This window comes from Saccopteryx bilineata, chromosome 6 (genome assembly GCF_036850765.1).
Source record: "Saccopteryx bilineata isolate mSacBil1 chromosome 6, mSacBil1_pri_phased_curated, whole genome shotgun sequence".
Lineage (NCBI taxonomy): Eukaryota > Metazoa > Chordata > Mammalia > Chiroptera > Emballonuridae > Saccopteryx > Saccopteryx bilineata.
In genome coordinates this window covers 130,212,859-130,238,482 of record NC_089495.1, presented here as the reverse complement: position 1 = coordinate 130,238,482, position 25,624 = coordinate 130,212,859, and the positions used below count along the sequence as shown (strand labels likewise).

Here is a 25,624-nt window from a genome sequence, read left to right as displayed (position 1 = left end):
ACATGCTGGAGGGCAATTGCTTCAGGGTGTGCCCCCCGGACGGGACCAGGTCGTCCACATGCTGGAGGACAATTGCTTCAGGGTGTGCCCCCCGGACGGGACCAGGTCGTCCACATGCTGGAGGACAATTGCTTCAGGGTGTGCCACCCAGACGGGACCAAGTCTCTCGCCAGTGCCTCTCCAAACAAGGTTGGAGAATTCTTGAACCCTTGAGACAATTGGGTCCATGTTAATTGACTGGAGTCACCTGTGTCAGGATCTACCCAAAGGCGAATAGGGCCTGGCTCTGCGGAGCCAGGGCTATGGTGAAGAAAGCATCCTTTAAATCTAGGACCGAGAACCACGCTAAATCGGGTGACAACTGTCCCAGGAGGGTGTACGGGTTTGGCACCACCAAGTGGATGGTTTCTGTCCAGGCGTTTACTTCCCTAAGGTCCTGGACCGGCTTGTAGTTGTTTGTGTCCCCTTTATGTACCAGCAGCAGTGGAGTGTTCCAGGGGGATTGGCATTCAGATAAAATCCCCGCCTCTTTCAGTCAGCGGATATGGACGGCTATCCCCCACCTGGCCTCAGGCCTAATCGGGTATTGGCGTACTCGCACCGGTACTGCCTGGGCTTATAGAGCCACGATGACGGGCGGGTGGTGGCTCGCTAGCCCAGGCAGGTTATCCTCCGCCCACACTTTGGGGAATTGAGTCCTCCACTGTCCGTCCGCCCGGGGCCCCGTTACCGGTTCATTCAAGCGGTGTTCCTCCACCAGCGGCAGGGTAAATGCAATTAATTGTCTCCGGTTTGTTGAAAGTGATGGCTCCTGTATCCCCTTGGAACGTGATGGAGGCACTCACTTTCCGCAGTAGGTCTCGTCCCAGCAGGGGGTAGGGGCAGTTGGGCATTACTATGAACGAATGAGTGACTAACCCTCGTCCCAGGTCCACCGTCTGGGCCGTGGTCCAGGGATATCTTTTGGCTTTCCCTGTAGCCCCTTGCACGGAGATTGTGTTCTTGGAGAGGGGCCCCAGGGGTTATTTTAGGACAGAGTGTTCCGCCCCCATGTCCACAAGGAAGGATACGGATTTTCCCCCTACTTGGACTGTGACCATAGGCTCAAGGGGGTTTAGCGGAATTGAGCCTGGCCGTGTCAATACTCTTCCTCAAACAGAAGGGCTTTGGGTTTTTGTCCCTGGCTGCCCGTTCCTTTTCCTTTCAACTTGGGGCAATCCCGCTTGAAGTGGCCGTGCTCGTGCTCGCGGCAGTAGGCACATTGATCCTTTCCTAGGGGCTCTCGGCGGTTATGCGTTTTCCCGCGGCTACGCTGCTTTCCGCTGCCCTGCTTTGTTACAATCCCTTGTTCTTGTAGGGCCATCACTAGGGACCAGCTTGTCTCTTTCGCTGCTTTTATTGCTTCAGTGTCCCTATTGTTATACACCCGAGTGGCTATGCTTACTAATTTTTCCCTAGTTCCCCCATCAAATCCCTCTAATTTCTGTAACTTTTTTCTAATGTCTGGGGCCAACTGGGTAACAAATGCTAGGTTAATTGCACGCCTATTGGGTTCCGCATCGGGATTGATGGGAGTCCAGGTGCGGTATGCCTCTAGTAGCCGCTCTAAGAATGTGGCAGGGGATTCCTGCGGTCCCTGCGTTACTTCACTTACTTTGGTCAAGTTTGTGGGTTTGCAAGCTGCCGCCCGCATCCCGACCAAGAGATACCGGCGGTAAGTTGTGAGCACATCCCTACCGCCTCCGTCATTAGGGTCTCAGTTAGGTCTCTCAGTAGAGGGTGCCGTTTCCAGGGCTGCCCGCCCCGCCAGGGTATCTGGGGCTTCCTGGCCCACCAGGAAAGCTCGTCTTGTTTTGGCACGAATACACTCCCGCTGCTCCGTTGTGAACAGAACCTGCAACAACTGCTGGCAGTCGCCCCATGTTGGTCTATGTGTGTGAAAAATAGACTCAAGAAGGGCAGTTAATGCTTAGGGTTTCTCGTCAAAAGAAGGGTTTTGGTGCTTCCAGTTGTACAGGTCAGAAGTGGTGAAAGGCACATACACAAAAACACCCCCACCTGGTGTGTAGGCCATGGACGTTAGCGGCAGTAGCAGCTCCTGACAGTTGCGGTTCTGGGGGCACCGCCGACCTCAGCGCACGGCTGCCGCTGCCGGTGCTCCAGGCCGCTGGGGCATCCCCAAGCACCCCCCTGTTCGGCTGGGCCCGCAGGCGTAGGATGGGCTCAGGGCGCTGCCCGCATGGCCACTGCCAGCTCCTGTGGAACATAAGCCAATTTAAAATGAGAAATCATACATTCAAGGGGGGACTGCAGACTTTTGCTGCTTCTGCCACCCATGTCTGGCTATGGGGAGAATAGGACCAAGACGAATGCAGTGAAAAAAACAGATAGACAAACAGGAAAAACAGATAGACAAACAGGTGCCACTCTTCCTTGAGCTCGAATATCTAAACTCAAATGGGGTTCCCTAAAAGCGGGATGCCCCCCAAATCTCCTAACCTTGCGTCCGAGGGGAGACGGCCACCGGCCCCTTCCCGGCTTGTCAGCCAGGGCTCACGTGGCACACAGTTGGCACCTTGTTTTACTTACCCGGGGTTGAACAAGAAAGCTCCGGTGTGCAGACCAACGGCGGCCCCTCGATCCTGGATGAGCCCCCAAAATGTTAAGCCTAATCCAGAGGGACTCGAAACATTGAAGATACGAACAAAATCCGTCGATTACACACCAAAGCTTTATTGTCTAGCTTGGCCAAGCAGCAGCAACTCCAACAGAAATCTGAGGGACAGCGTGCCGGCCCTTTGTTCTACTTAGTTTTTATAGTTTTGCAAGTGGGAATTATAGAAGCAAAAATTGCAATTAGGTGCCCTTTACCATTACTGGTTATAGTCATATGCCCTTTAACATGATAGGACCATGTTCAATTTGCAAGCCATACATCATTTTGGAGAAAACAAAATTTATAAGTCAACACAATGATAGAAAGATGTCTCTTTACATATTAAGAGACATTCCTATATTTTCTAATGTTTATCTGCCATCTCTTTGTCCAGAGTCACACACATTAACTATAAGGTCTACCGGGAAGTTGTCCATTTTTGGAATAAAACAAAATACAAATTCTTCTGACTTAATTCATGTGGCACCCATCTTGAATATTTCTACACCAATTCTATCTTCCGAATATGGTCCGAAATGGTTTGCTGAGCTGAATTAAGCCTTTCTGCGATCTCCGATGTTGTCAATAAAGGATCTTGCTCCAACATGGTCTTAACATCGTCATCGATCAAAGATGGTCGCCCAGAATGTGGCTTATCAGAAAGGTCGAAATCACCTGTTTCGAATTTTTCGCACCATCTTCTGCATGTCCTATCAGAAACTGTACCTTCACCAAATACGTTCAATAAATTTCCACATGCTTCTGTAGCATTTCTTCCTTGTTGAAATTCGTATACAATAAAGTGGCGTAAATGAACTTTATCAGTAGCCATGGGTACACTATTGCTTCACACATAAGACTAACGTGAATCAACTTTGTTTTAGTTAATTTGCTACGTCAGTATGTATACATTAAGTGATAAAAATAGAGAGGTACACATGTGCCAAATAAACATGTGCTTACGTGTCGAAACTTATGATAGAAACGGACAGAACTTTCCGGTAGACCTCATATATGCATACATATGGGAGAGGTAGTTTCCGTGGGGACAAATGCCCGCAAATGGCTCATTACTATAAGAAAAGGTTTATGGCTTTTCTCTTCCTGCACCTGGCTAGCCATTCACCCCTTTCCCCACAGGTGTGGTAGAATGTCAGGGAATCCATGTTTTCCTTCCCTTTGCATTTACAATACAATGCCAAGGGCCATCCTGGGTTTTTTTGTTTTGTTTTGTTTTGTTTTGTTTTTTGGTATTTTTCTGAAGCTGGAAACGGGGAGAGACAGTCAGACAGACTCCCGCATGCGCCCGATCGGGATCCACCCGGCACGCCCACCAGGGGCGACGCTCTGCCCACCAGGGGGCGTAGCTCTGTTGCGACCAGAGCTACTCTAGCGCCTGGGGCAGAGGCCAAGGAGCCATCCCCAGCGCCTGGGCCATCTTTGCTCCAATGGAGCCTCGGCTGCGGGAGGGGAAGAGAGAGACAGAGAGGAAGGAGAGGGGGAGGGGTGGAGAAGCAGATGGGCGCTTCTCCTGTGTGCCCTGGCCGGAAATCGAACCCAGGACTTCTGCACGCCAGGCCGACACTCTACCACTGAGCCAACCGGCCAGGGCCGCCATCCTGGTTTTATGCCAGTCACACAGTACAGAGATTATTCACAAAATTTCTCTGCACACCTTAACCCAAATTAATAAAATGTTCTTTAAGCCTCTTAAAATATTAATATCGATTCTGTAGCTTTTGGTACTTGACAACAGCTGCGGGTGAGGTGGCACAGTGGCTCCTCGGGGCTCCTCACTTGTTCATGGCATTCGTGCGCCTTTACCCTGAGCACATAACTCTGGGGGGGTGTTGGGGGGGCAGGGGGGCAACCCTCACAGACTGCATCCAGCCGGTGAGTGGGACTAGCCCAGCCCGGAGAGCAAACAGCTTCTCCCTGCCCCTTAGGAAGAGGCCCCCTCTCTAGGCAGAAGAACACACACAGGCACATCGTGATCCAGCACCTTCAGAAAAAGATACCCCTTTTTCAGGCCCCGGCCCTGGGCCATGGCACATCATTTTCCCAGGGAGCAGGGTGCTGGTCTGTCCCTACGGCCAAGAGTCTCTATGCGTGGCAGGCTCGGAGTAAACACACCCTTTATTAAGGTGACCAACTTTTTTACAATGAAAGGGAGGACAAAAATAAATTGAAGAAAACAATATCGTAAATAAAACATTTTATTCATTGCAATAGTAATACACTATAATATGATAAATGCATAATAAAAACATTTGTATTATTTTATATTGTAATTATGCTCACCTGCCTACTAATTTTTAATAATAATTGTAAGAAAAAAATACCCATTTAGATACAAATATGTCACATCACATGCAATAGATTGACTCTGCATCAATTAAATATGGACATTTACAGATTAATCTAATATCGAAAAGGAGGACATGTAGGAGGACACTTTTCCAGGGAGGACGGAACTTACAAAAGAAGGACTGTCCTCCCTAAAAGGAAGACGATTGGTCACCTTACCTTTATCCTTTCTGTGCCTTTGAGTAGCAAATTATTGGAAAGTTGGGCTGGATGAATTTAAATTTCCTTCCAAATTTGAAATCCCAAAAACTCCTGAGTCATGTTTCTCTGCAGAGAATGACCCATTACTCTATAGCTGTGACTTGAAATAGATCTGTTTCTGCAGAGGTGATGGTCTACAGATAGGGGTAGCTGAATTAGAACTCTGTGTAACAGCCATTTTCAACAGCAGTGCCACAGAATTTTTAAATGTTTAGTCAGGGGCCTGGACCTCCTTTCCCGTTGTCAGCGCAGAGGTTGCTGGTTCGATCCCCAGTCAGAGCACTACAGAAAAATCTCAGTGTTCCTGTCTCTCTCTGTCTCTGTCTTTGTGTGTGTCTCTCTCTCTTCCCCCTTTCCTTACTCTCGCTAAAAATCAGTAAATAAATTTTTTAAAAGAAGGCAACAGCCAACATGACAATAGATGTCCGATGTGAATAAATCAAAATTATATATTTGTTTTGTTTTGTTTTGTCAGATGGGCAAAAAAAATTGTTTTTTGGGTATGCCACAGAATTTTGGTAGCTAAGCCCTGGCCAGTTGGCTCAGCAGTAGAGCGTCGGCCCGGCATGTGAAAGTCCCAGGTTCGATTCCCGGCCAGGACACACAGGAGAAGTGCCCATCTACTACTCCACCCTTCCTTTCTCCTTTCTCTTTATTTCTCTCTTCCCCTCCCGCAGCCAAGGCTCCATTGGAGCAAGTTGGCCCAGGTGCTGAAGATGGCTCTATGTCCTCCACCTCAGGTGCTAGAATGGCTCCAGTTGCAACGGAGCAACACCCCAGATGGGCAGAGCATCACCCCTTGGTGGGCAAGCCGGGTGGATCCCAGTCGGGCACATTCAGGAGTCTGACTCTCCGCTTCTCACTTTGGAAAAATTTAAAAAAAAATGAAGTGTCTGGTGGAAAAACAGGCCAGGAGCTACAGTGATGAGATAAACGGTTGCTCTCCCTATTAACCTGTTTTGAAATATCCCGGCCAGATCAAGTTGGTGTTATACACAACTGTCCTCAAACATGTTCAATGTTTGTTTGTTTTCACACTTTTATATGAACGGTGAAAGTACTCTACATCTTTACTGAAAAATGTAAATATGTGTTTCTTTTAAAATTCTTTAGCCCCATAACCTTTTTTTGAATTTAACCTTGTGCATTTACAATTATAATATCCAATACAGATTAAAAGCTTGCTGCAGTACCCTGGTCTATGGTGGCGCAGTGGATAAAGCATCGACCTGGATGGAACTCAGGTCATCAGTTCGAAACCCTGGGCTACCCAGTCAAGGCACATATGGGAGTTGATGCTTCCTCCTCCTCCCTCACTTCTCTCTCTCTCTTTCCCTCTTCTCTAAATGAATAAATAAAATCTTAAAGTATGCTGCAGTAATGGTGGGTTGGGATGGGGAGGCTGGAACCCACTTCCATAGTGTCCTGTCCATCCTCTGCTGAACCACTCACTGCCAGGTATGCGGAGACCTCCGACATAGGCGACCATGCCACAATCAGGGAGAGCACACACAGCTGCCGTGGATTTTGATGTCGCTTTGAAAAACAATTCATTCTCCCTCTTCTGACAGGTGCCAAACAGGAGGAGCCAGAAACAGAATGACCACGGTGAATGGAGCCCTTGTAAGACTTGAACTATAAGCCTCTGGGTCACACTTTGCCTCATGAACACTGACCGCCTTCGGAGAGAGGGAGATGACCAAGAATGTATAGCAAGGTTTAGCGATGGGTTATTTTTTTCCAAGTGATGTTGAATCTAAGTATTAAAACAAAAAAAACCAACGATTGTAATGTGTTTGAAGTCAGGCTTGGCATTACAAGGCTGTTTTTGGACCTTAGTCTGAAAGGTTTCCGATGCTGTCTGTCATTAAAGTGCACTGTGTCCCAAAATGTTGATTATTTTTCATTTCCAAGAACTCACTAGTGTATGGGGCAGGTGACGCGACACAAGGCCGGGAGCGTGTGGCATGTTCCAGACCCAGTGCGCTCTGTCAGATCGCCAGGCCGTCACCACTGCTCGTAGCAGCCAGAGCGTGTGCCTGTGAGGACAAGGCACCGCTGGGGTGTGAGTCTTTGGGGCCTTTACCAAATCCGTTCATTCTCGTTCTCATTAGCTCTGTCGGACCCTTGTTCATCGGGACATCCACCCCCACTTTTTAAAACGAGCTGGACAGTTCTGCGTTTACGTGTTCCCACCTCTTTGTGTAAACGCAACTGCTCGACCGACCACAGCTTTTATTTTCCCACACATGCCATTTTTTTCTTTTTTTACACACATCTGTTGGTGGGGACACGTGACCGTGGCCCCTCGGTAAAACACAGGCTGTTAACTGTTCCGTGGGCAGAGGTCTCATTGAGTTGGGGAAGGTCTGGCAAGGATATGGATCCTCAGAACAGCTGCCGATGGGTTTTACAAGCCAACGTTCCTGAACATGTATGCAGAAACCTGCCGGGCTGGAGATGGGATGGGGTGGGGGCAGTTATGTGGAAACAAAAGTGCCGGGAAGAATTCTATTTTCTGTTGTGCATTGAAATGTAAAATCATGGTGTCTATGGCTGCTGGTGCGACTGTTTTTGTAAATCTTACTGTGACAATATGCTGTATTGTCGGATGACTGAAGAGAAACACGTCGTTTCTTAATGTAAGTGCTCTCTGAACATGTCAACACTGTGTGTGTGTGTGTGTGTGTGTGTGTGTGTGTGTGTGTGTGAGAGAGAGAGAGAGAGAGAGTATAGTTTGGTTTTTTTGTTTTGGGGTTTGTTTTTTCAGATTGAAAAAAATTAAAATAAATCTTCCTATCTACTATTTTGTTAAAGATGTTCTTTGAAATATTGTGTATGTCAGCGTATGCTCATTAACATTCGACGTGCAGTTTCCATCCTTAGACGTTTCTCCCCCAATAAAGGAGAACGTGGGTTCTCCTGTCCCTTTTTGCTGAGTCATCAGATTGTGAGCATGACAGGTTGTCTGGGTAGGGAGGAGGCGGGATGGAGCAGAGACGGGGAGCACCTGTGTGTGGGGTGAGGAGAACCAAGGGAGCCTTCTTACACTGGAAGTGATGTTGATGTGGGTCTTGAGAGAGGAGTTGGCTGTCTCTAGGTGAGAAGGGAGGGGGGCACCAGCTCAGGTTGGTGGGCAGGTGTGCAGGGGGCGGCGTTTTACCAAAGGGCTGAGAGGAGATGGGGTTTGATTCCATTGGTCATGGGGCTGTGGATGGTTTTTGAACCATGGAATGAGATTAGATTTTTTTGGTTGAAAAATGCAACTGAGGTTGGCTCAGTGGTAAAGTGTCAACCCAGCGTGTGGATGTCCCCAGTTAGATTCCCAGTCCAGGCACACAGGAGAAACAACCACCTGCTTCTCCACTCTCTCCTCTCTCCTCTCCGTACCTCTCTCCTCTCCCTCTCCCTTTCCCTCTCTCTTCCCTTCCCGCATCCATGGCTTGATTGGTTCAAGCACATTGGCCCCAGGCGCTGAGGATGGCTTCATGGTCTCGCCTCAGGCACTAAAATATAGTAGCTCAGTTGCCAAGAAATGGAGCAGCAGCCCCAGATGGACAAAGCATCATCCAGTAGGGCAGTGGTTCTCAACCTTTCTAATGCCGTGACCCCGCAATACAGTTCCTCATGTTGTGGTGACCCCAAACCAAAAAATAATTTTGGTGGCTACTTCATAACTGTAATTTTGCTACAGTTATGATTCGGAATGTAAATACCTGATCTGCATTATGTATTTTCCGATGGCTTTAGGCAACCCCACTGGGGTCGCGACCCACAAGTTGAGAACTGCTGCTGTAGGGGGCTTGCCAGGTGGATCCTAGTCAGGGTGCATGTGGGAGTCTGTCTCTGCCTCCCTAACTCTCACTTAATTAAAAAAAAATCAACTGGAGCCTTGGCCTGGTAGCTCAGTTGGTTAGAACTTCATCCCGATAGGCGAACATTGTAGGTTCAATTCCTCGTCAGGGCACATACAAAAATCAACCAACAAATGCCTAAATAAGTAGGACAACAAATTGATGTTTCTCTTTCTTCCTTTCTCTCTAAAATCAATAAATAAAAGGGTTTTCAAAACAATTGTATTCCTAATAAACAATTTAAAAATTTACAGTCTCACTTATACCACCACAAAATATGAAATATTTAGGGTAAATCTGATAAAAGTTGTGTCTACCTTTTTTTTTTTGTACAATAGAAATTGACAAGCGGATACTAAAATTTGAATGACAATGCAAAGGACTTAGATTAGCCATGACTCTGAAAAAGAAAGAACAAGTTTAGAAGGATAAAACTATCTGATTTCAAGGTTTATTATAAAGCTACAGTCATCATGACAGTCAATGTAAAAATAGGCAGCTACATCAGCAGACCTGGTGAGTGTCCAGACGTAGACCCACTCATACCCATATATGGGCAACTGAATGTTGGCAAACACACAAAGGTAATGCAGTGGAGGAAAGAATCTTTTCAACAAAAGTGGTGTTGGAACAATTGGATATAGCAGGTTCTCAAATAATGTCATTTGATTATAATGTTGATGAGGAAAAAAAATTGATTGCTGGCCAAGGCCACCGTCTGTGTGGAGTTGTCATGTTCTTATATCTGCATGGATATTTTTCCTGGAGACTATAGTTTTCTCCCATATCCCAAAGATGTGCAGTGAGGTGAACTTGCATGTCTAAAGTGACCCTGTTTGAGTGAGTGTGGTTGTGTGTGTATGCATGCACCACTACAACCACGTTACTACTCCCTGGGTCACTAAAAATTGGATAAAAGACTGTAATTATCTTGTTTTTATTAATCTTTCTTAAATGTATGTGTAGCTCATATTCATTTTAATGTTTAATATTAGAAGTGTTTGGGATGGTTATATATTTATTTTGGTGATGGTGTTTGTGTGTGTGTGTGTGTCCAGAAATATTTTATAGGAACTTAACTCTTCTTTATTTCAATTAGCCTAAGGTAAAGTTGAGTTCATTATATGTCACTTTGCATAAAGTTGCAGTTTCTGAGAACCTATCAATGACATTACTAAGACAAAGCTCAACAGTTTTCAGAAGATACATAATCCAGAGTTGTTATTAACTAACTCCTAACATCCACTATAAAAATAAAAATTACTAGATGTGAAAAGAAACAAAAATATCTGGCCTATAATGGAGAGACAAGTCATTCAATAAAAGCAGACCTTTGAAGGGTCCAGATGTTACAATTTGTACAAAAAGGTTTAAAAACTATTATCATGTTAAAGAACCTATAGAAAACATGGGTATGTTGGGTAGAGATGGGAGAATTTCAGGAGAGAGATGGAAACTATAGAAGAGAACCAAATGGACATCCTAGCACTGAAAAAGACGTTAGGCAAAGCTGTTTCTCCAGAAAAGTTTTAATCATTAAACTAGAAAAGAACAGGCAGTAAAAAATAATAAAAGGATTTTTTTTTTTTTTTTTTTTTGCAGAAAGCTATTAAACTATCTAATATATGTGAAACTGGAGTTACAGAATGAGTGGAAAGAGAATATGGGCCAGAAAAAAATAAATCTTGGTTGGGAAGATTCCCAAATTGGATCAAAAACAGAAACAAGTCTAAGCAGCTTAGTAAACCTCGAATAGCATACAAGCAAAACTACACATAAACATCATAACCTCTGAACACCAAATATAAAAAAAATAAAATCTTAAAGTAGACAGGACAGGGAATATATTACGTAAAGGAAATCATAACATGATAGCTGAATTCTCATCAGAAAAATAAAAATGGAGACCAGAAGGAAATTGAACATCTTTGAAGGACTAAAACACCCACACACCACTGTCTACCTAAAATTCTACATCCAGCAAAAAGGAATCTGTCCAAACCTAAGAGAAATAAAAAAAGGTAGCAAGAGGGAGATCTTTGTAGTGATGGAACAGCTCCGTGCCTTATTTGTGGTTTTGGTTACACAGATCTTCACGTGTAATAAAATGGAATCAAGTTACACGTACACACAAATGAATGCATGCAAACTGGTGACCTTGGAACAGTTTCGGAAACTTGTACCAATTTCAGTGTCTCGGTTTTGACACTGTGCTGTATTTATGTAAGATGCTACTACTATCCAGAGAACAGTACTCTGCTTATTTTTGAAAGGACTCACTCATCTATAATTCCTTCAGAATAAAGAGTAGGGAAAGAAAGACAGTTTTCAGATAAATCCATTGTCAGTGTGTTTCTAGACCACTAGACAGGCGGAATGAAATTCTTCCGGTAGAAGGGAACAAGCAGAGCCCGACGCCCTGGTCTGTGTGGGCTAAGCACACAACTTCCCTCCGAGGGGCACAAGACCAAAAGGAAGAGGAAAAGAGCCACTCTCCAGTGAAAAAGCCTGATAAACACGCCTTGAACTAGGTGACTGAGGTCGACAGTCGACGGTGACCAGTTATGCTGATATGCTAATACTTTCGCTCGATACAGAGGTTCTCAAACTTTTTGAAGTCGGGGCACATTTAAAATCCTACAAATAATTGTAGGCACACTATATACAAATTTCTGAGAAATATGTTATAATAATTAAGTCAAATATTAAAGAAAAAAAGTCCAAGCATTCTTTTATGGTAATTAAATGAAATAAATATGACAAAATTAAATTTATTCTGACATTAGAAAACATTTTTATGTTACATTTTTGAGTTATGCTTCTTAGAATTTGTAAAAAAAAAGGTTTAAAAAATTTAAAAAGACAAAAAAGTTATCTTTTTATATATATAGATACATTCTTAGTAAGATTTCATAAATTTGGCAGGTCCCCGCACGAATGTGTTTTTTCATTCTTGTGTTTATGAGAAACATGAGCCTGATGTGTCCTAGCAATTTCTTCAATGTTTGGGCATATATTTGAAAGGCAAACTCTCATTTCCTCATCAATTCATTGAAGAATTCCTCTTTTTACTCTTGTGTTGAGTGCAGAAAACCCCCACCATACATATCATCTAACTTTACACCAAACAAAGGATAGAAGAAACTTGCCTCCAGTCTTTCCGGGGAACATGGGGGGTAGTGTCAACAATCCAGCACCACAGTTTAGCAGCCTTTTGCAACCTAATCAGGCAAGTGAGGTGAAGAGTTGGGCAGACTGTCAGCTTACAGCCAATTCCCCACACCTCTGTTCCCCCAAAATCTAAACTCCAAAAACCCTGTTGGTTTTTTGGTCCCCAACAGGCACATATTTCTCAGGAATATCATAGGCAGCACCTGGAAATCTCCTAGGGCGTACCAGTGCACCCTGGCGCACACTTTGAGAACCACTGGAATGATAGGATGTGATGAGAATCCCTCTCTACCTCTGTGGTCTTCCTTCCAAAGACCCAGCATCCTACACTATACTTGAGGACCACTTCCGGTGGATCCCAGCTGAGAAACAGTCTACAAAATACTTAACCAACAGTCCTCAAAAGGGTTGAAGTCACCAAAAACAAGAAAACTCTTGAGAAACGATGACATCCAAGAGGAGCCTAAGCCTGGTATTCTGGATAAATAAACATAATACGGTATTCTGGATAAGGTTTGGGAGCAGGAAAAGGACAGTGGGGGAAATTGAGGAAATGTGAATAATGTAGGAGCCTTAGTGAATAATAGTATATCACAGCCTTGGTTAAGTGATTCTAACAAAGGGACCACACTGATGTAGGGTGTGGAGAAATGGCGCAGGATGTATGGGAATGTTCTCTGCTATCTTCACCATTTTTCTGTATGTTGAAAACTTCTGAAAAAGAAACATAAAGTCTATTTTTAAAAATAAAAGACTGGCCCTGGCCAGTCGGCTCAGTGGTAGAGCGTTGGCCTGGCATGTGGAAATCCCAGGTTTGATTCCCGGCCAGGGCACACAGGAGAAGCGTCTATCTGCTTCTCCACCTTTCCCCCTCTCCTTTCTCTGTCTCTTCCCCTCCCGCAGCCAAGGCTCCATTGGAGCAAAGTTGGCCTGGGTGCTAAGGACGGCTCCATGGCGTCCACCTCAGGAGCTAGAATGGCTCTGGTTGCAGCGAAGCAACACCCCAGATGGGCAAAGCATCGCTTTGGATCCTGGTCAGGTGCATGAGGGAGTCTGTCTCTGCCTCACCACTTCTCACTTCAGAAACATACAAAAAATAAAAAAATAAAAGACTTAAAGAGTAATAAGAACCAATGGCACTGTATGGGTTTTATTTGGATTCTTATCTGAACAAAGTGTTAAGGAAAATTATGAAGCATGAAAAGACATTTGAATAGTCTGGGTGGTATTGATTCCTTCATTGGTTTTGTTTATGATGTAAAAATAGCATGTTATATTTTTTAAAAAAGAATCATCTGAGAAAATATTGAAATATTTATGACTGAAATGGTATGATGGCTGGGATTTACTTCAAAATAATCCACTGGTGGGGGGGGCATGGGTAGAGTATAGATGCAGCAGGATACTCCATAAATATTGAAGCCGGTGACAGGCGTGAGGCTTGTTGTACTCACCTCTCAACTTTTATATATGCTTGAAATGTTAGACACACACACACACACACAAAGTTGCAGGAAAATTTGTAAGGTCTTCCCTAATGATTTGGATGCTTAGTTATTAACATCTTGCTATTTATGAAGGGATACTTACAGTATCATTAACTAATATCAAGGGCTAATTACACTGATCATAGTGGATATGGATTCATATTTGAAATGCTTCTCTTGTCAATTCTTTTTTTGTAGAAGTTTCTGGTCATTTTCATTTCAGAGGTGATTCGATTGTCGTATAGACCTTTAAGGTAGCTGGCAAAGAACTCACACAAGGGCGAGGGGGTGTCTTCCATATTTTTCTCCAGTGTGTTCACACTGAATTTTTATCCTCATTAACTCATGGTTTCTTTGAAGGATTCTTTTAAGACCAATGACCATTTTGTGGGCTTGAATTTAGTTTAGTAGCAGAGCTTGCATAACACATTCTGTAATTCCTCACAACCAGATGTGTGAAAAGCCATACATTATGATATCCTGAGCACAAAACTATGAGGGCAACACTGCCAACCTCTCCCTGATGTCGAAATCCCACCAAGATACCTCTCGGACCAGTCCTGACACGCCACCATCTGTCATGCAGGCCACAAGGGTGCCACGGTCCATCCATACTCTTGCATATTAGCAAAACTCAATTAGTTCAGTTTGTAATTTTTAAAAATAGTTGTTTATTTTCTGCACATCAATGGCGGAAATTCCAACCCCAAGACAACTCTTCACACAGTAGGAGGAACCAACAGTGAATAGGTCCCTCAAACAGTAATTACATCTCTCAATGGCTTATGAACACAGTGACTAAATGCCACATCTGAAGGCTGTATGTCATCCAAGCCTTACTGGCACAAGCCATCACCTGTTTTATTGCAAGGAATTAGCCACCTGGCTCTTCCTGAGCATACCCTAGGTGTGTTACACAAGCTCTCAGGAACACGTGTGCTCCCGCTGTCTGCTAGTGAAAGCTCATATCAGGTGCACTCTGGCTTGAGGGCCTGGGGAAGCCAGGGTCACCCATAGGCCAGCAGAAAGGAGACATGTACTGTTAATGAAAATGTATTGATGATTTTATAGTGGATAGATGAAAATGGCTGGTGTCCAGGGCAGCTGTTAACAAAATGCCACAAATTGGAGGCTTAGAACATAAGTTTGTCCCTAAATTCCAGAGGCCAGAAGTCCAACATCAAGGTGTCAGCGGGGCCATGCTTCCTCTGGGGTCTCCAGGAGAGAATTCTTCCTTACCTCTTCCAGCTTCCCGTGGCCCAGGTGGCCCTTGGCTTGTGGCTGCTTCATTCCAATCTCTGCCTCTGTCTTCATGTGGCTTGCCTCTTATCTTCCCTCCGTGTCCGTGTGCCTGCGTCCCTTCTTTTTTTATGAGGACACCAGTCATATTCGATCAGGGTCCCCTCTACTCTACTGCGACCCCATCTTAACTAGATAATGAACCTCTGCAATAGCAGAGAGAGAAGCAACACTCTCCCACTTAATTGTTCCATTTACTTATGTACGTATTGCTTGCTTCTCACATGTGCCCTGGGCCTTGGCGTGCAGGGACGACGCTCTATCCACTGAGCGACCTGGCCAGGGTCAGAACTACTTTGAATTAGCAGCAAGTCCACTTCTCCCACACCTGTTCCTAAAAGGTCTGGCTGTGGTCCTTTTAGGTTGATGGTGTGATGTCATATCATCAATTCTGAGCGTTCTAGATAATCCTAATCACTTTTTTTTTTTGTATTTTTTTGAAGTGGGAATCAGGGAGGTAGAGAAAGAGACTCCCGCATGTGCCTGACCAGGATCCACCCAGCATGCCCACCAGGGGGTGATGCTTTCCCCATCTGGGGCATTGCTCTGTTGAAGCTGGAGTCATTCTAGTGCCTGAGGCGGAGGCCATGGAGCCATCCTCAGCACCCGGGCCAAATTTGCTCCAACGGAGCCTTGGCTGCAGGTGGGGAAGAGATAGATAGAAAGGAGAGGGGGAAGGGTGGAGAAGCAGACGGGCACTTCTCCTGTGTGCACTGGCCAGTAATTGAACCCCAGACTTCCACATGCTGGGCTGACGCTCGACCGTTGAGCCAACTGGACAGGGCAATCCTAGTTACTTCTTAAACCACATTCTGGAATAAAGGACTCTTCAAACCTCCTGGGCCTGACTGAACTTCAATGGCTTTCAGACAGTTGGAACATTTCTTTTTTTTTTTTTGAGACAGAGAGTCAGAGAGAAGGATAGATAGGGACAGACAGGCAGGAACAGAGAGAGATGAGAAGCATCAATCATCAGTTTTTTCATTGTGGCACTTTGTTCATTGATTGCTTTCTCTTATGTGCCTTGACCGTGGGCCTTCAGCAGACCGAGTAACCCCTTGCTCGAGCCAGCGACCTTGGGTCCAAGCTGCTGAGCTTTTTGCTGAAACCAGATGAGCCCGAATTCAAGCTGGCGACCTCAGGGTCTCAAACCTGGGTCCTCCGCATCGCCACCACCTGGTCAGGCTACAGTTGGAACATTTCTTGAATGAACTTGCCCTACAGAACTGCACTTCTTAGTCTGGACTCCTAATATTCCCACGCAAGGGTAGTGCTTTCAAACTTTCTGTGGCAGCCACAGTAAGAAATACATTTTACAGTGGGACTCAGGATACAATACATATTCATGGGAAACATCTGTAACACGAAAAGAGTCATGAAACAGTACTTACCCTTACTGTGAGCAAAATAAGGGTTCTGTTCTATCTTTAAAAAATAAAGGTAAATACCCATGAAGCTGATCTCACAACTCACCAGAGGGTCTAGAACTCTCAGTTCAAAATACTGTGGTAGGTGGCACCCAAATCCCCAGGGTAAAAAATGATACCTCTGCCTGGAGAGTCCATTTTAAGAACCGAAGTTTTCAACTATTTCAACTCATTATGGAGCAGAACGCAAAAACCCATTGAGATCAAGCCCAGAACTTTCAAAGCCATCGCTCGCTTGCTTCCACCAGGTCACCTGGGGCTTCCATCTGCAGACCCTGAAGATAAGAAGGGCTGGGCGTTCCCCTTTTCCTAGGAGAAAGGGAGCTGGACATTGAGAGGATTATGCTTTGACTCCAGGGTTCTAACTCCACGAGGCACGTTGATGGGACAGTCACCTCTCCTGCTTCATCCTCTGAAATCGGGTCCTGTGGTTCAGCTTCCTCTCTGTGCTCCCTGGGAAGAGGCCAAGGGCCTTGACCAGCAAGCAAGTGTCCCACTCAGCAAGCGGGTCCACGCTGTCAAACAACCTGATGACAACAGGGGCACCCGTCGTTGGAGCAGCAGGCACCTGCTTTTTATTTATTTTTTAGCGACCCCCAAGGACAAAGAGTGTCTACCGCGATGGACGTCTCCCTGGCTGGACATCTCCCAGTCGCTTTCTTTCTCAGGCCTGGCGTCCCCCAGGCCTCCCTTCCTGCATTCCTTATTGGTGTCACCCAACAGATCTGCACCAACAGCAGAAAAAAGCAGTTGTCAGGGCGCCTTGGGAGGGGGAACCCGGGACGGGAGACGAGGAGGTCTAGGCCAGTAGCGTATATTGAAGCCAGCCTGCATCTGAGGGCGCATCTGCGGGTCTTCGGCCAACCCCGACCGGTGTCTGTCTACTGGATTAACCCCAGAGTGTTGAAAAGATGCGCCGATCTGTGATGGGTGCGGGGTCTGCGTGTTGCAAGAGTTGGGACCCCAATGATGATGGAAGCGCACACTTTTTGGATGAAATGCAAAAAACCCCCAAAACACATTCCAGTCTTCCCACGGTCCTTCCGCGCGGATGACGTTTAATCACCCACGACATCCTCAAACCCTAACTTACGCAAAGGGCTATAAAAAAAAAAAAAAGGAAAATGGCCCAAAGGCCAGCAGGTACCACCACGCACCACGCATCTCGGGCCTTTTTAGGGCTTCGCGTTTGGCCAGCGACCGTGCATTGCACGCTGTGCCCCGTCTCCACCCTCCCCACCTGCGACATCGGCGCCTTCCAACCTCCCAAGCTCAGGCAGGACACGCGCTCGCAGCCGTCTTTTATTTTTAGCTTTCGGCCGAACCGCCCCGCCCTTAGGCCTCGCCTCCTCGCCGCCCACCAATGGGAGACGGAGTTTCCGTCGCATCATCGCGCGCGCGGTGAAAAGGGCGGGAGCTGTCCAATCAGAGCGTCGGGCGAACTGGCATCATTAAAACGCGGCGGAAGACGGTGGGAGGGGTCATGACGCAGCGAGTTTGAGTCGTGACTTTTCCGAGGCTGTTCGGCAAGTCCCCTCTGTTCCCACCTCTAAAGTAAAACGTCTCCCGACGCGCCGCCGTCCCACCTTTCGTGCGTTTCGGGGGCGTGAACGGCGGCTCCGACGCGAGCCGCGAAAGGAGAGGGGGCCGACAACCGCTGCGCCGCAGTCACGTGGGCGGTGTTTGGGGGTGGGGCCGCGCGGCGGTTCCGGGCAGCTGGGCGCGCGCGAGCGAAGAGCGAGGAGCGGAGGTAGCCGCGCCCGCCTGCCCCGCCCCTGGATGCCGCTCTGCCCCGGCGCGGCCGCCGCCGATCGCAGCGCACGAGCCGCCGCCGCGGTTGATGTGGGCCTCGGGCCTCGGACGCCGCCGAGATGCCGCAGTCTAAGTCCCGGAAGATCGCCATCCTGGGCTACCGGTCTGTGGGTGAGTGGCGGGCGCCACGCGGCCTCACGGGGCCCGGGGACGCGGCGTGCTCTGCCAAGTTGGAGGCCGGCGCGGCCATGTGGCGGCCGCGCGTTTCGTAACCAGCCGCCCGCCCGCTGCCACCTCCATTTTGAGCGGGGGCGCGGGGAGCGCGAGCCCGGGGAGACCGCCGGCGCAGCGGGCAGCGGGGCCCGGCCGGGCCCGGGGTGATTGGAGCTGCGGGACCCCCGCCGGACCGCCAGCGCCGGGCACCCACCGGGTGATGGGGGGTGGGGAAAGGCGCACCTGTCTCCCTGCCTTTCCGCCCCAAACGAAAGCGCAGACCGTGGGATTTTTAATAAAAAGGAAACAGCAGCTCCTCGGGCGTTTTTTTTTTCCCCCCTCCGGGCGGCGAAAAAGCGCGGACCTAAAGGTTGCCTGGCGACCGAGGGCAAGTTTCCTACCGAAGAGAAGAACCGGTTTCGGAAGCCCTCCCCACAGCCCTCCCCCAAAATGCTGTAGCGACCCCCCCCCCGTAAGGAAGTCAGGGGAGAACGTGCCGGATCTCTCCAGGTGTCCCATTTTTTCCGGGGGGGGGGAAATAATAAAGTCAGTTACTTGTAACCAGGTGGTGGAAGTAATTCAAAAGTTTGGGTCCCCCCTCCTCCCCACGCGCCGCCTCGCCCCGCAAAAGGTTGACATATTTAAAATTTAATAGCAGTCGCCTCTTTTGCCGAACTGAGGTGGTCTGTAATGAGGGTGCGGGGTAGACAGGGTGCCTCCCCACCCCGAAAAAGAGTGGGAAAGGAGAACTGTTCGTTTAACTTAACCATGCTTCGGGGTGAGGTTTTATTGATTTGTGTTTGACCACCAGAAGCCTGGAGAAATTGCGTTGATCTTTTCGTGTCTTTTTTTTTTTTTAAAGAACTGTCTACGGGAAACGTGCACTCTTCCGGTAGTGGGAGGGACGAAGGGGGTGAAAGCGAGGGTGTGGAGTCCACGATGGCTGCAAAAGGGGGCAACAGTAACTGCTATGGGGAAGCTTGTAACTGCCCGCAGCTCACTGGAAGAACTCCCCGACTGCGCTCTCTGTTCTGCTCCCCCCTCCCCCATTTTCCACCGCCGGTGCCAGGGTCTGTGCTCTTTGACCAAGATCAGCTACAGCGTGCTTACTCATCCATTTATCATCTCTCTTCGTCAGAGTTCTGGCGGGGGGGGGGGGGTTTGAGGGGAGGGAATCAAAGTCATTTGTGTAGAGATAGGAGGTTCCAAGAGTCGTGGGGGTAATAACTCTTGGATGGTGCAGTGCCCAAGTCAGATTGGTGTATGTGGGGCAAGGATAGGTGAGAGCCCTAACAGCTGCTGCACAAAGTGCCCATGCATTCAAGTGAGACCTTTATTTAAAGTCACTAATAGTCTCCTCCCCAAATACCCATGTGGAACCCAGCACTCAGCCCTTATTAGCAGCCTGAAGCACCAGCCCTGCCTCTCTGTTACAGTCCTCCTCTGCATTTTGAAGAATGGAACAATGACATATCCTGGCTCTTGAGTGAGCTCTGTCTAATCAGACACGAAGTTGTGCCCACTAATTGAAGGCAGCAGTCTCAGAATAATCAGGTTACAGGTGACATTAACTTGGGCTACCTGATTTCAACTCAAAAAGATGTTCTAAAGATCCCGACTTATTTACTCCTTTAAGTTCTTGAAGTGATGACTGCTTTTCAGTAAGCAAGTGTAGTGTTACATCACTCTTTTGCTAAAGAACTTTATTTTTTTTTTCTTTCATTTTTCCTAAGGTGGAAACCGGGAGGCAGTCAGACAAGACTCCCGCATGCGCCCGACCGGGATCCACCCAGCATGCCCACCAGGTGGCGATGCTCTGCCCCTCTGGGGCGTGGCTCTGTTGCATCCAGAGCCATTCTAGCACCTGAGGCAGAGGCCATGGAGGCGTCCTTAGCACCCGGGCCAACTTTGTTTCAGTGGAGCCTCGGCTGCGGGAGGGGAAGAGAGAGACCGAGAGGAAGGAGAGGGGGAGGGGTGGAGAAGCAGATGGGTGCTTCTCCTGTGTGCCCTGGCCGGAATTGAACCCGGGACTCCTGCATGCCAGGCCGACGCTCTACTGCTGAGCCAACCGGCCAGGGCCGCTAAAAAAGTTCTTTATGTTGAATCAAAAGCCTTCTGTTTATCTTCCTTCTAATCATCCTTCTAAAGACCCAGATGTGACAGGTCACCCCTTAGCCTTTCTCTTCACATTTATTCTAAATTGCTGTTTGTTGAAATACTGTTTTAAATTGCCTCCAGTGGGACACAGTAAGTTCCAGTCCCTATTTTCTGTGTGCTCAATATATTCCATTACTAGCATACCCTACTCCATTTTCTCCATATTTGTTTTCAAGTACTGAAGTAAAGGTATTTTGAAGAGATTAAATTACTCCCAGTCTTTGCATTTGATTTTAAAGTTAACCTTTGTGGTTTTGGAGGTTTTATTCCATTGATTTAGAGAGGGAAGGGAGGGGAGACATCAACTCATTCCACCCAGCTGTTCCATCTGGTTGTGCACTCCCTGTTTCTAGTATGTGTCCTCACCAGGGATTGAACCCACAACCTCAGTGTATCAGAACAATGCTTTATCCACTGAGTCACCCAGCAAGGGTCTAAAGTTACTAACTTTTGTGAGCCCAGGACATTTTGTGGTCTGTGGGGTCTTTCTGTTTTTCCTGCTTCCATGAACTAGCCACTCTTCAGGGAACGATTCAGTGTTTAGACTTCAGGGGTTTACTGACATTTGCTTGCAGATAGTGCTATACTAGAGAATTTTGAGTATATGTTTCTAGATTGTATTATTTTATGATGTTGAGCTGTTGTATCATAAGGACGGGATAGATTGGTAGGAAAAGGCACAACTAGAAACCATACTTAGAGTGTTCTCTTGATTAAATCTTAAGCCAGTTGCAGTGGTCGGCAAACTCATTAGTCAACAGAGCCAAATATCAACAGTACAACGGTTGAAATTTCTTTTAAGTTTAAATTTTTTAAACTTAAACTATATAGGTAGGTACATTCCTTATCAAGGTAGCGCCCACATGTGGTATTTTGTGGAAGAGCCACACTCAAGGGACCAAAGAGCTGCATGTGGCTTGTGAGCCACAGTTTGTTGACCACTGGACTAGTGAATACCTGTCATGCCAGACTTTATTTTAAAAATCTGCCTTTGGCCTGACCTGTGGTGGCGCAGTGGATAAAGCGTCGACCTGGAAATGCTGAGGTCGCCGGTTCGAAACCCTGGGCTTGCCTGGTCAAGGCACATATGGGAGTTGATGCTTCCTGCTCCTCCCCCCTTCTCTCTCTCCTCTCCCTCTCTCTCTCCTTTCTAAAAAATGAATAAATTAAAAAAAAAAATCTGCCTTCAAATAAAACTACTAAATGTTATTATTGTTTTAGTACTTGGCTTTTTTTAAACGTGGCTTTCAAAATTTGTGTTTTTTTAAACACTGATGAAACTACCAGTAAGGAAAAGCAATTCTCAGGTAATTTATACAACTCTTTTTTCCCTGAAGTACTTTTCCTGTTGTTTACAGTGCTAATCTTTTTAAGGACAGGTCAGCTATAATGCAGGCTGGCTTTCAAGGAGTGCTTTGTATTAATTGTTTTAGCAGTAGCCAGGTGTCCCAGCTCCCTTACACCTTTTGTTGAAAGTACAAATGAGGGGGTCCCAGGTTAGGAGGTAACACAACTTAATCAAGTTCAAGTTGTATTGTCGGGTGACTATTATCCTCACTAGAGTTTTCTACAAAGGTTTTGACAATCTAATTTACCATTACAGCGTAATCAAAAGGTTGTCTGCTACATATATACCTTTGAGATTAACAAGAGAGATGGGATCACGGGAATGTGACTGATCATGAGGGAAAAAGTGAATCACCTTTGGTTTTATTCAGCAGAAGTAACTCAAAGTCAGCAAAAGGAACTCAAATTCTTGCCTTGTCAAATGTTGGTAGTAGGGAAGATGCATCTTTTGGTTTGGATGTTTCCTAAAGAAAGTTACCAAGTTCATTCCAAATAGAATTCAAGCCCATTGTGTTCTGATTTACTGCCTATTTTTAAATTGTCCTTTTCTGACACGTTTCATTGAAAATTTTAAAGGTAAAACATTGTACTGTATGTTAAGTGCTTAACAAGGGGGTCACCTTGTGTTGAATCTTGAAATCAACTTTTTATTTTTCTTTGGTTATTATTCATTGTTCTGTACAAGAGAATAATCAGACCTTGCACTTGTGATTATATGACTTTCCAGTGCTGATGTTACTTGAGTGTCCGTGTAGGAGATGTATATTCCTATTTCCCTCACCACCCCAAAAAGAAACTGCCCAATATCAGCCAGTCCCCACCCTCCCCTCTCCTCAGCTCCCCCATCTACTAATATACTTTCTGTTTCCATGAATTTACTTGGGGCATTTTATATAAATGGAATGATACACATGTAGTCTTTTGTGACTGGTATCTTTTATTTTACATAAGTATCTAAGGTTTATTTGTGCTGTAGCATTTATCAGTAATTCATTTCTTTTCATTGCTAAATACAGTAATACTCCATTATTTGAATGTAATACATTTGATTTACATTTGTCAACTGATGGACATGTGGGTTGTTTCTGTATTTTGGCTATTATGAATAATGCTGTTGTGAACATTCCTATACACACTTTTGTGTAAACATGTTTTCACTTGTCTTGGGTATATTTCTAGGAGTGGAGTTGCTGGGGATGTGGTAACTATGTCTGACATTTTGAGGAACTGTCAGGTTGTTTTCCAAAGCAGCTGTACCGTTTTACATTCCCATCAAACTATTGAAATTGCTTTCAGTTTCTACACATCCTCACCAACACTTGTTAATGTCGGTCTTTTTTATTTAGCCATCCTTATGGGTGCAAAGTGGTGTCATACATGATTTGCAAATTTCTATTTTGTGGTTTATCTTTTCACTTTTTTTTATAAATTTTTATTTTAATTGGGTGACATCAATAAATCAGGGTACATATATTCAAAGAAAACATGTCCAGGTTATCTTGTCATTCAATTCTGTTGCATACCCATCACCCAAAGAGAGACTGTCCTCCGTCACCTTCTATTGAGTTTCCCTTATACCCCCTCCCCCTCTCCCTCCTTCCCTCCCCCCACCCCCTCCCCGGTAACCACCACACTCTTGTCCATGTCTCTTAGTCTCGTTTTTATGTCCCACCAATGTATGGAATCCTGCAGTTCCTGGTTTTTTCTGATTTACTTATCTCCGTATAATGTCATCAAGATCCCACCATTTTGTTGTAAGTGATCCGATGTCATCATTTCTTATGGCTGAATAGTATACCATGGTGTATATGTGCCACATCTTCTTTATCTAGTCTTCCTTTTTTTTTTTACAGTGATTAAAGCCTTTAAGCAAACTCTTGGCCAATACAGCAAGAATCCATAAAAGAGGAGTGTCCTTAACATGTTCACCAAGTCCAAGTTGGCCCCAACATTATGCCAAATCCCTGAAAAATGCAACCCAACCTCAGTTCAGTCTGTTAGGAGCTGTCACAAGGAGCAGGAGTCCAGGAAAAGTCCGCATGGCACTGGAATTGTCATAATTCTATACTTTGCAGCTCATGTCCAAGTCCCAATGACCGCTGCTTCTAGCTGGTAATGATTTAGGTAGACTGGAAAAGCCATCTGCAGCATGTGATCTTTTCCCTTTCTTGATGAAACTTTGCTTCAAAGGAAATTTTAAATTTTAACAAACTATTTTTCCTTTTGTCACTTGTGCTTTTGGTGCCATATCTAAGACACCATTGTTTTATCCAAGGCCATGTGGATTTACTACTGCATTTTCCGCTAAACGTGTTATACTTTTAGCTCTTAAATTTGGGTTTATGATATATTCAGTTGATTTTTGTATATGATGGGAAACAGAGGTACAATTTCATTCTTTCATATGTGGCTGTCAGATTGTCCCAGCCCCTTTTGTTAAAAGACTGTTCTTCCCTCATAGGATTGTCTTGACATCCTTTACAAAAACTAGGTGCCCTGAAATGGGAGGGTCTATTCCTGCACTCTGTTCCTATGATTTATATTTCTCTCCTTATGCCAGTATCACACTGCTGGATTCTGTAGTTTTGTAGTACGTTTCAAAATAGGGAAGAGTGAGTCCTTTAACTTTATTCCTTTTCGAGATTGTTTAGGCTTTTCTGACTTCCTTGCATTTCCATATGAATTAAAATTCCTAAAAGACTTTTTAAAAATCAATTTCTATAAAAAAACCAGCTGGGATTTTGATAGGGTGTTTTACAGTTTTGCAAGTATCTTCGAGCCTGACCAGGCGATGGCGCAGTGGATAGAGCGTCCGACTGGGATGCGGAGGACCCAGGTTCGAGGCCCCGAGCTCGCCAGCTTGAGCACGGACTCATCTGGTTTGAGCAAAACTCACCAGCTTGAGCCCAAGGTCACTGGCTCAAGCAAGGGGTGACTCGGTCTGCTGTAGCCCCCCGGTCAAGGCACATATGAGAAAGCAATCAATGAACAACTAAGGTGTCCCAACGAAAAACTAATGATTGATGCTTCTCATCTCTCTTTGTTCCTGTCTGTCTGTCCCTATCTATCCCTTTCTCTGACTCTGTCTCTGAAAAAAATAACAAACAAGCAAGTATCTTTGAAATATCTGATTTAAAATCAGCTGACTTCTCATATCTGCTTCTGAATTCATTTGATGGCAATGTGATACTCATTAAAGTATCTGAAGGGGATCCAGCACTGCATGGGTACTCACCAGCACTCCACAGTGATAGTTTCTTAGAGGGCAGCTATTGTATGCCATCTGAAATCGTGGATGAGTTTTCTGCTCTGTTACACTGAACTATGTTTGTTTGTTTTGTGCTTTGATTGGGTCTTCCACCGTGCCTTATTTTGTCACATCATGATCCATCATTTGGAAAAGACTGGTCCACTGTTATGTAGATCCTTCCACATTTTGACATATTTCAATATATAAGTTTTTTTATATAAATATTTTTAATGTCACAGTTTTGACTATTACCACCAGTCTCAGAAAAATCTAGATGTTGGGACGCTGTTAAGCTCACTGTGAATGATGCAAGTTTTCCTCCTGAGGGTTTGAATTTAGTTGTTGGCAAAATACTGACAGTTTTACTTGGACTAACAATCTCATTTCTTTCATTTTCAAGAAAATGTCTGCTAAGTACTCATATTTGAAGTAGTAGCCCTGGC

General features: G+C 45.7%; 2 protein-coding genes across 8 annotated transcripts in view; both read left to right on the top strand.

The window, feature by feature from the left end:
* The window catches only part of PRKAG2 (protein kinase AMP-activated non-catalytic subunit gamma 2), a 200,514-nt gene extending 192,495 nt beyond the window's left edge, over positions 1 to 8,019 (top strand). For all 7 annotated transcript variants that reach the window (XM_066237433.1, XM_066237432.1, XM_066237434.1 and 4 more), the window contains one exon: positions 6,796 to 8,019. In XM_066237433.1, the coding sequence (XP_066093530.1) occupies positions 6,796 to 6,858 (63 nt within the window). In that variant the 3' untranslated portion in view covers positions 6,859 to 8,019. The remainder of the gene's footprint in view (positions 1 to 6,795) is intronic.
* Positions 8,020 to 17,988: 9,969 nt separating this feature from the next.
* RHEB (Ras homolog, mTORC1 binding) overlaps positions 17,989 to 25,624 on the top strand; it is a 43,621-nt gene continuing 35,985 nt past the window's right edge. Inside the window, exon 1 of the mRNA XM_066234768.1 lies at positions 17,989 to 18,385. Coding sequence (XP_066090865.1) covers positions 18,334 to 18,385 — 52 coding nt within the window. The 5' untranslated portion in view covers positions 17,989 to 18,333. The remainder of the gene's footprint in view (positions 18,386 to 25,624) is intronic.